The sequence below is a fragment of the Coffea arabica genome, chromosome 2c (assembly GCF_036785885.1).
Source record: "Coffea arabica cultivar ET-39 chromosome 2c, Coffea Arabica ET-39 HiFi, whole genome shotgun sequence".
NCBI classification, from domain to species: domain Eukaryota; kingdom Viridiplantae; phylum Streptophyta; class Magnoliopsida; order Gentianales; family Rubiaceae; genus Coffea; species Coffea arabica.
In genome coordinates, this window is record NC_092312.1 from 779,620 (window position 1) to 789,535 (window position 9,916).

The 9,916-nt window shown below is 41.3% G+C and overlaps 2 protein-coding genes across 6 annotated transcripts; one reads left to right on the top strand and one right to left on the bottom strand.

The window, feature by feature from the left end:
* Positions 1–122: 122 nt before the first annotated feature.
* Positions 123–4,488, top strand: LOC113728250 (protein IQ-DOMAIN 18-like). Of its 2 annotated transcripts, none has more exons than XM_027252808.2 (5): positions 123–2,357; positions 2,468–2,788; positions 2,870–3,091; positions 3,184–3,312; positions 3,452–4,488. In XM_027252808.2, exons 1-5 carry the CDS (start codon positions 2,220–2,222, stop codon positions 4,124–4,126), a joined length of 1,485 nt encoding a protein of 494 aa, XP_027108609.2. In that variant the 5' UTR covers positions 123–2,219; the 3' UTR covers positions 4,127–4,488. The 2 variants fall into 2 exon arrangements, with proteins under 2 accessions (XP_027108609.2, XP_071929298.1); XM_072073197.1 differs by having other exon boundaries at positions 2,471–2,788.
* A 2,140-nt stretch (positions 4,489–6,628) lies between these two features.
* Positions 6,629–9,342, bottom strand: LOC113724831 (uncharacterized). Of its 4 annotated transcripts, none has more exons than XM_072073202.1 (4): positions 8,761–9,342; positions 8,363–8,527; positions 7,773–8,211; positions 6,629–7,664 (listed from the first exon to the last, which is right to left on the bottom strand). In XM_072073202.1, the coding sequence occupies exons 1-4, from the start codon at positions 9,233–9,235 to the stop codon at positions 6,899–6,901; spliced, it is 1,845 nt and encodes a 614-aa protein (XP_071929303.1). In that variant the 5' UTR covers positions 9,236–9,342; the 3' UTR covers positions 6,629–6,898. The 4 variants fall into 4 exon arrangements, with proteins under 4 accessions (XP_071929303.1, XP_071929304.1, XP_071929301.1 ...); XM_072073203.1 differs by having other exon boundaries at positions 8,363–8,494; positions 8,761–9,341; XM_072073200.1 differs by having other exon boundaries at positions 8,363–8,530; positions 8,761–9,339.
* Positions 9,343–9,916: the final 574 nt, after the last annotated feature.

Consider the following 9,916-nt stretch of genomic DNA (forward strand, 5'->3'; position numbering starts at 1 on the left):
GATGGACATGAATGAAGACTCTGGACTCCCGTGTCCAGCTTCTTTGTCACCTTGTCCACGTAATAAAAATTTTATGAAATCACGTTCCTTCGCGAATAATCGGACGATTAACGTCGAGGGACACCAGGCCTCTTCCCCCTTTGTCTTGTAATCTATTTTCGTCGTAGTCAAACGTATTATCATTATTTCTTTTTCAGGCCCTTTATTCCTTAACCGTTGCTTTAAACTTGTCTAAGCCATTTGTTAAACTTTTCAGCCGGTTTTCTTTTGGTACCGCTCGAGCCAACGCTTGACGCATCTAAATCCACTAAGTATGTCTGGAGGAGCGCACTGGAGTCTCTCTCTATTTTTTATAATATATGTATCCAAATGTACGGGGGATATGTGTTTTCATTTAGGGATAATTTCAGAAACCTCCCTTGAGATTTCAAACAATTTCACTTGGCTGCCTTCAAGCTTAATAAATTACAGGTAGAATTTATTCTCTGCTTTTGAGATGTTAATATTTTTCAGGTCATAAGATATTTGTAATGGTGGTTTTAGGTTATATTAGCTTGTATTGAAAAGGTATTTGAGTATTGAGATTTAATTTTGGGGTATAAAAGTGGCTATCAATGGTATGTGTCTGTGTTTGTGTATTTTTTTGTGTTCGTATCTTTGCTTTTTTGCATGGCAAGCATTCATGTTGTATATGCAATTTGAGATCTTTTAAATAGTTATTTAGATTTGAAACTTATGGTTGGATGGTTGTTAAGAATTGGGTTTGTTGATTTGTGTAAAATGTGGAAGAAAATGATTGAATATACTATGTTTTTCTTTCTTAGTTTTGTGGAAAAGGACAATTTAGGATTTTTGAGAAAAAAATCTAGCTTGTTGGACTTACATTGTTATATAAATAGTAAAAGTAAGGTAGGTATATGTAATTTTTAAAACTTTAGGGGAGCTCTCTGCAATTATTAAAAACTTTAGGGGAGATTTGTGAAATTATTCCTTTCATTTATTAATAAAAGTTAGGATTAATCAAACAAAAAAGATCTTTTTTTAATAAATGAAGACATTTGTCATGCATTTAAATGTGCATTGTAAGAAATGAAGAGAAAATACACTGAAGAGAAGCATTCGTTGAATATAGCAGTGGTTCAAGGATCAATGCATATATGTAATGATATCCATTAATTCCGAACCAGGCAGAATGGCGGAATGCTATTTTCCTTGTTAAGTGTCTAATTTAGAATGCAGTGGCCTCATTTCCTTTCTTTCTTTCTTTTTTTTTTCTTACTCTTAGGAAAGCCTGGAACTTTCAAGTAGGATAATTTCTCCCTCCTATTTAAACTCTACATGTGTGGCAACTTGGCAAGGGTAGGGGTGATGAAAGTTGATAGAGAGTAGCTCGCGACCAATTTGATCAACAACTTGATTCGAAACTCGTCATTGAGTACATGAATTTTGTTTAGGCTTGAACGAGATTTTGAATCAAACTTTGGAATTAAGCCACAATTTTATCGAGTCGAGTTCGAATTTCGCCTTAAATACTCATTCAAATTCTATTTGGAACTTGAATATCTCGGAAAAATATCGAATTCAAGCTCGTGCACACCCTTAGGCAAATGATAAACAAGTAATAGAAAAAGTCAAATCCCGACTATGGACTCATTCAATAATACATCCGTTTATATTTTTTGTCCTCCTGCTTGGCCAATCCCTCAAAGTGATCCCCAGCCAACCCGATTTTGCATGAACCTTCAACCAGCACTGCTAGTGCAACTTTAGTTATTTAGGCATTGCAGTTGCAGGTCATTTATTTGGAAAATCCCCAAGAATCGCACTAGCATTGGTTTCCAAGCCCTTCATCATCTCATAGCACGTGCAGCAGAATTTTTCAGTTTTTGTATTTTTCAGAGCCACAAAGGAAAGCGTTCGTTCATGCTGTGATGTTTCTCTCACAGCTTTCAGCAGTATCGAGGAGAACAGGCATTCTTTCTTTCGTGTTTGACGAGTAGGTAACATTACACTGTGAGTGCTTTGCAGTTTGCATGCCACAGCGGGCAGTCGACAATTTTCTGCTTTCGCAGCTGGCCAATTATTAAAGTTGCAATATGCAAATTCCGTTCCTATATACCGGGGACTGCAATTCTTTTCGCTCGCTGGATCTTGTTTCCTTCGGAGCCCATAGATTCCCTCCATTGGACCAGTAAACTTCTTCAAATTACAAACTCTGCATGGGGAAGATTGGAGGAACTTCTTGGTTAAACGTGGTGAAAAAGGCTTTCACATCTCCTGCAAAAGACCGACACCAAGATGAGAAGAAGAGCGGCAAAAGAAGGGATCAGGAACATGACCAACAAGAAGAAGAAAAGGTAAACAATAATATTAGATTAGATCTCATACAAGCTTGACGGAGGTCAAAGTAAATGGTGATTGCAGAGTTAAAATCAAGTGCTTTTCTTATTTTCTTGTTTCTTCTCAGAAGAGGGGAAAACGAAGATGGATTTTCCAGAAGCCTTGGTCTTGCGAAACAACAATACAGCGTGATGAAACCCAAAAAATGAACTTGGCCTCAAATGCATCAGCCAATATGTCGGGCGCAAATCTGGCAGGGACTTCTGCACCAGAGATGGCCCAGCAACAATGTGCAATTGGTGTGGCTATGGCAACAAAAGTGGCTACTGAAGCAGCAGTTGCGACGGCAGAGGCCGCTGCAGAAATTTTGAGGCTTACTAGGCCTTCCATTTCAGATGGACAGCGGCGCGCAGCTATTTTAATTCAATCAGCCTTCAGAGGGTATTTGGTAATCTACTACTCCCATCTTGCACGTTCTTGGTAGTTCAGAAACTAAAGCAAGAGCTGATGAATATATTCCTGTTTTTAGGCAAGACGGGCACTACTTGCACTTAAAGGGCTTGTAAAGCTGCAAGCCTTAGTAAGAGGCCATAATGTCCGCGAACGAGCAAAGATGACACTCCAATGCATGCAAGCTCTTATCCGCTTGCAAGCTCAAGCGTGTGATCAACGAAAGAGGCTATCATGTGAAGGATATATTTTTCGTAGTGATGCTAACAGCAAATGGGGACCTCTTACCACGGCCAAGAAGGTTAATGTGATTCCTAAGAGATGTCAATAAAATCCTCTCATGCTCCTGTTGCTTTGAGATATTGATTAGCTCTTCCATAACTCTGCGTGCAGTCCAGGGATGCAAGGGGTTCAGTTGATGGTCAATACCCACCGCCAATGTACATCCATGACCTGTTGCAGGAAACAGAAGAGGTTGCTTCAAAACCTGGAATGCATCTTTCTCGGGCCTTCTCTCGACAGGTTTGATCTATTTCTGTTTTTTTCTCAACATTTTTTTTTTTCATCTTTTGGTACGACATTCTTCAGCTGAAAGTCTTAAACAATGCATCTTACCTCTCAATACTTTCAAAAAAGAAACCTCTAATGTTGTCACGAATAGATGTGGAAAACTGGCAAAGCTCAAATTTCAGTGGACAAAGCAGCATATGAAGAGAACCCCATATTATACGAGTCATTTGACAGGATAAGAAAGCAGCCCAAGGAAATCAGCAGAGCCTCGTGTGATGAAAACGATTCCGTTAACATTGTTGAAATGGACAGCAGCATCCGACCTTGCACTTATACAGCTCAGAATCTCCCAACAAGACAAGCTTGCAATTACCAGGACTGTCGACACTGGCCATCCTCTTACACAACTTCATCTCCTCTCCATAGGATGTCCGAGTTGTCCATCCAACCACCTGTTCCTCAATCCCCAGTGAGAATAAAACCTCTCAAAATGCAGTCAGCTAGCCCACGTTGCCAAAGAGAAGAGAGATACAGTCCAGCAGCTCACACTCCAACTTGCTCCAACTTCTCTGTTCCTGCACATAAACCAAAGTACATGGCAGCCACGGCATCAACAAATGCTCGAGCTCGGTCATTAAGTACGCCAAGACAAAGGCCTTCAACCCCTCAGACTGAAAAGAAGGGATCAGCGAAGAAACGACTGCTATTCACAGCTCCAGATCCATACAGCGATGTAGATATTACTCCCAGATGGCATCACTCGTCGAAGAACCCCATATGTACCAACACTGTGACCTGTGTTCTTGAGGATCAGCAGAGGTCATAGATGTGTTCTTGATGCACTGACGAGCTGAGAGACCTCTCCAACTGATGGAAGTAAGGAGATAGCTCAGATCAGCTGATCAAAGCCGCCAAAATAACATGCAGGGAGAAGAGTTCAGACAACTGCAACTTTAGTTGATCAACAAAAGCGCGAGTCATTGATTTTCGAATTGAGAGTGTCAAAGATTTTCTGCAAGTAGTTTGGGGATGCATGTACAACTGAGCACAAAGTAAGTATTAGGCCTGTTACTGTTAGCACTCATAAACTTCTCGATTCTAGTTAATTGTAGCTTTAGACTTTAGAGAGTGACATGTGAATTCGTTGAATTCCTAACAAACCAAAGTTGTTAGACGCATTGTTCTCAACCTTATTCCACAATAAGTATTAATCTTCACGGGATGAACCAGCCAAATGATGATTAACCTGATGTCTCGAATTCAGATCCTGAAGAGGTTGAAGTTTCATAGAAGAATTTAGTACAGGCATCCACACTAGTCTGCAGCAAAGTTTGAAGTTTATCCTCCTCAAACTTTTGACCACCAAGTTTCCTCGATAGCAAGCCAGAAGGTTAATAAGTAGAAATTGCGAATTAATTAAACAATCCATATTCAGGTGTGATCTTGGAACCTCGTAGTCGGAGTGGAAAGCAGTAGCATGCAACGCTCAAATGTCTTAAAAGTAGTACAATGGAAATGCAATCCGGCCACAGGGCAAGTGATTCGCAATCAGAATAGTCAAATGGACGAATATGCAAATTGTGTCGTTCGAATTTAATTAATTTAGACTTGTAGCAGTCGATAGAAGTTTTGGTATGGTAGACGACGATCTTTCACTTTCAGTTCTCTTTTTCGTCTTGCCCAGAAAATATCATCATCATTTCCATAAAACAGAGAATCAGAATAGAAAAATAAACAGATGCTGGAACGATTCTATTATTCACGGCACACCTAACGGTGTCCTTGAGAAACCATCACCAGTTGACAGCCCTACAGCTAAGATGTACTAGTATATAGTACGCGAAACGAAATGGTCCCCCTCCACTCCGTACATACGACTTTTTCTCACCCGTCAACTCTACATTCCCGATTTTTTTTTTCTTTTTTTTTTTTGGGATACCTAAGAAAAGATGGTAGTAAGTGTGGGAAAGTGAAGAAAAACAAGAATGACTGAAGTAGTAAGCATAAGCACCAGAATCGGATTGGTTTTGTTTGGGTAATTATATGTCCCTACAGCAAAAACCAAAATTGCGCTAATTTGTGTCCGCAGCATCACAAAGACGCGACTCAACCTTCTGAGCCCAAATATGCTTTGCATTTGATGCCACACAAGTTGCTTGTGCGCTTACTATTATCAGCAGCAGCAGCAGCATCACACAAGTTGTCTAGCTAGTTGGATAGACAAACCATAAGCCTTCATCACCTACTTTGTTCTACTGGACCAATTTTGGACATATACATCATGAAGAACATTTGATCAAGTGATGAATCATCTCTTTAAAATGCAAATAATAAATTAATATTTATATTAAAATAAATATAAGTTAGAGAGAGAGAGAGAATTATCCAAATAATTTTTACAAAGGGAAGAAACTAGCATCATATCATCATGTCCCTCGAATATGGAAGAATAAAAAAGAAAGGGGATAAGGAAGCGCAAAATAGTTAATTCAAGTAATACCGAAGGGTATAAAAGACTTTTCATTATGCTCCAAGGAGGGCAAACAAAACCAGACCGGTCCAGACGCCAACGCCGTACGCAGAAGCAAAAGGATAGGTAGATGTTTTGCAGACAGACAAATAGCACGTCAGTGCCCCGTTTGCATCTTATCTTATTTTGCAGTGGCCTGAACTGAAGCCTGAACTTAACGGGTCCCGGGGCGCTAGCCGAAACAATGTATTTTTCAAATCCCTCAAAAAATCACCTGAAAAACCCCCCATGTGGCACTCAGATATCGAACCCTGCTGCGGGAGTTCAACTCCCTGACCGACCTTTAACCCCCATATGGCTAGTGTTGGTTCTCTTGGATTCCAGCAACAAGCATGTTTTTTTTTTTTGGGAAGGCAACAACATATTTGTTTATGCGCTAACGAAGAACCATGTTCAGTTCAGAGTAAGGGGAAATATCTTACGTAGCCTGGCTGTTTTAGAACATGTTCAGACTCATCCATTCATGCTTTCCAAGAAGATTCAACTGGGATTGCTTCCCCAATATGACTGCACCAGACGTGTCGTGTCAATCTTCTTAGCATCCAATTGGCTCTTTTCTCACCAATTTTTTTTTTTTTTTTTAAAAAAAGAAAACACTCTCTCGTCCCACAAGGGTTAAAGAGCTACGAGAATATCAAATATTACAAACATCAAGCACCATACAACATCATCAACACTCAATTGTAATAGCTTTTGGAAACACCAGTCGCTTGTTCCTTCTTCTTTTTTTTTTTTTTTTTTTTCTATTATAGCATCTGTGTCTGGGAGCCTTTTTAGAAACCAAAAGAAAAGAAAAGGTTCGTTAATAGCTTGATTGTATAGCCCGAAAATTGAAGCAAAACGCTATTAACTACCTTTACACCACGGAAATTAAGAGAATTCCGGAGGGTGCACACTAAGACGACAAAGGAAGCATCAAGAAATGTATCTTTCCAAAAAAAAAAAAAAAAAAATCTTTAAGCCTAAAAAACTCGTCTGAGAAACCGAAAGCAACCACAACTAAGGAATCAAAGTTATAGACTGTCAAGAAATTAAAATGCTTGACCATCTTTGCAGCCCCTTAAACTCTCAATTAAGCCACTGGAAAGCGACGACCTCTGGTGGAGCAGCCGAAGCCGCTAGAGCTGGGCTGTTGCAGACGCTGCCATCAGAATGAGAAAACAACGCTCTTTGGAAAATGCCAGTGGGTGATGAAACCGTGGTTGCCGGAGGGCTGACTGAGTCGCCGTTACTAGCGTATGGAGATGCCGGATTTGATCCACAAGCGACGGAGTTAGGCTGCAAAACCTCAGCCAGTGGCCCACCTGGAATGAGAGGCAGCCAAGAAACAGGGCTATCTTTGGGCGTGGGCATACGGGGATGAGAATCTTCGGCCAGTCCCGTCCCTTCATCAAGTGCATTTCCTGCCGCCATAGCCATCGAAAGCGGGAGAGAAGAAGGGGACAGGCCATTCCCTCTTGAAGATGGCACCGAGGACTCGTCAATTGTCTTTAAATCCCCATTTGACCACGCATCAATAAAGCCCCTAGGAGGACAGTGCTGGTCTATCTGAGGCTGCTTCGATGCAATTAAATCAGAGTTCAGGAACGCATGGTAGTACTCATCGTTCCGGCTGTGGATACCCCCCGGGTAGGCAATTTCAGTAGCATAAGAAAACAAGTTCAATGGCCCCTCCTCGCCATAGCCCTGTTGCAGAGTGGAGGCGTTAGTGCCGTAGATATAGCCCCGGATAGGAGCCAATCCCTCTCTTCTTCTGGTGTCCATCAAATGCAGCGACTCTTGCTCAACCCGATTTGCTGCCATAACTTCCCCATCCACGGCCCAGCCGAAAACCCTGCGAATTACAATGGATATGAGCGGACAAAAGCCTATAAGTAGAACCCAAGAAACTTAGACGAGGTAACAGGAAAGCCAGAGACACAACTTAAACGAGTGAATGAACCTGTTGGATTCCTTGTAATTGCAAGAAGATGCAAAGATACTATTGAAAGCAATTGATGCATCAAGAAGTTGAGGGTCCTTGAGCTGCTGGATGGTGCCGGTTCCTTGAAACTGTGGAGAGGAATGGTTGTCTGGTTGAGCAACAGTGGGGTTAGGGTGAAGGGAGGTGTGGTGAAGGCGGGACTTCTTGCTAATGTTGTTGTTGGGATTGTCGTCGGGAGATACGGACGAAGACTGAAGTTGTTCCACAGGCTTTCTTGAACGGGGACGGCCTCTGTGCATGTGGCGCTCGCAGTACTTCTGATGAGGAGCCACATCTCTAGAGCATCTCCATTTCTTGCCATCCGTTCTTTTGCACCTCCCTGGCTCTAGATCTCTATTCCCATATCTCAAGTTGTATATTGAACCACCACCTCCATGACTCCCCCCGAGGAGCACTGCTGCCCAACAACAAGCACGTTTTAACTTTTAAGATAAGAAGATATCCCTAGTTTTTTTTTTTTTTTTTTAAATATATATATAAATTAGCTAGTAAAATTAAACAAGGAGACAAGAAAATAAAAATTAAAAACAAAAAAAAAATTTACAGACAGGGAGCGGCAGTTGGATCTGCAGGTAAGAGAAGATCGGAAGGTACGGGTACAGATGCTATCATATATTTGTAGATCATAGCTTGTCTTTCAAGCTCCTTCCATTGAACCGCTGTAAAAGGAAAACCCAGAGCTGCTGAAGCTGCCGCCATTCCAAGCCCTCCTCCTCCTTAATCAGCAGCAGTACAAAAAAATCAAGTTGTATTCTTTCTGGTCCATTTTCTTGGCAAGTTTTTCAGACTAGAAAATTAAATGAAATTAAACGAGTAGTGGTGCAGCAGTACATGTTGGTAATAGCAGCATATAAACAAACTAAGGGCGGTGAATCAGTTAGGGATGATTGACTTGTAGGAGGCAGCAGAGTAATAATAATAATAATAACAATAGTGGTGCATATACCTGGGGATTTGGAGGCGGTGTTGGTAATAGAACAAGGAAAGTCAAAAGGCTGCAAAGTTGTTGCTGCTGCAGCAGCGGCTAGGCCAGCAGTTGCACTCCCATTGTTGGTAACAACAACAACACGGTCAGGGAAGACAATACCAGTACTAGTACTAGTAGTAGTAGCGCTGCTGCTGCTGGTGCGGCTAGGGCCGGTACTAGAAGAATGACGGCAGCTGTAATTGGGAGGCTTTGGTGTTGGTGTTGGTGCTGGGGAGCGCTCCACCTCGTTAGGTCCGCTGTCGTTTTGAGAGCGACCGCTACCACGGCCACCACCATCATCTTCATCATCATCATCAGCACCGTTGGCCGATGATAGCAATGGACGGTGATGATGATCCATCACGCCGTTGTTGGACGGAAATGATTGGGTACGATGCGACGCGGTTGTGATGATACCAGCGCTACTGCTGCTACTACTACTACTTTCTTCCATGTTTGGGGTTGAAACGCTCAAACGACTTGGTCTTATATTATATTATATTATATTGTTTCACCGTTTCCCATGTTGTAGATAATATAATATAATAGATTAGATTTAGATGTGTATTCCTCCTCGCAGACCCGACCATACTTGTGGGGGGCATATATACGTATTACTGAGCCCCCACTCTTTCCCAAACTGGAAACCCACGCATCCCTTCGGTCCCAAAATGTAGCCCTGTTTGGATTGTCATTTTCTGCCAGGAAATTACGTCGTTTTTCGTGATCATATTTCTCTATTATCTTTTTTCCTCACATACATCAAATTGTTACAGTAATTTTTTCATGAAAAATAACGGAAAATGCAATCCAAACAATTCCCTTGCCAAGTCTTATTACTCTTCAGATTCTAACACGTACGATAAGTCATGTTACATGAATTGGGGGTCAAATTCTAACACGTATAATAATTTATGTTATATGAATTGATCTTGAGTGTGGCATCGCGACTCTTCAAATCTCAACACGTATAGTAAAATTCATGCTATAAAATTTGATTTACATGACCTCTCACGCGACACATGTCAAAATTTGAAAATGATCTATGACAGGGAGTTGAGAGTCCGAAGTGACATTATAATATCGTCTTCTTCAATAATACTTTAAACCCGCTCAATCGAATTTACTAAACTAC

Excerpts from the sequence above, each read along its gene's own strand:
- LOC113728250 (XM_027252808.2), top strand. The coding sequence starts at position 2,220 with ATGGGGAAGATTGGAGGAACTTCTTGGTTAAACGTGGTGAAAAAGGCT. Across the intron at positions 2,358-2,467 it reads ACCAACAAGAAGAAGAAAAG|AAGAGGGGAAAACGAAGATG; the intron begins GTAAACAATAAT and ends GTTTCTTCTCAG. Across the intron at positions 3,313-3,451 it reads CTCGGGCCTTCTCTCGACAG|ATGTGGAAAACTGGCAAAGC; the intron begins GTTTGATCTATT and ends TGTCACGAATAG.
- LOC113724831 (XM_072073200.1), bottom strand. The coding sequence starts at position 9,235 with ATGGAAGAAAGTAGTAGTAGTAGCAGCAGTAGCGCTGGTATCATCACA. Across the intron at positions 8,531-8,760 it reads CACCGCCTCCAAATCCCCAG|GAGGAGGAGGGCTTGGAATG; the intron begins GTATATGCACCA and ends CTGCTGATTAAG. Across the intron at positions 8,212-8,362 it reads AGATCCAACTGCCGCTCCCT|CAGTGCTCCTCGGGGGGAGT; the intron begins GTCTGTAAATTT and ends GTTGTTGGGCAG.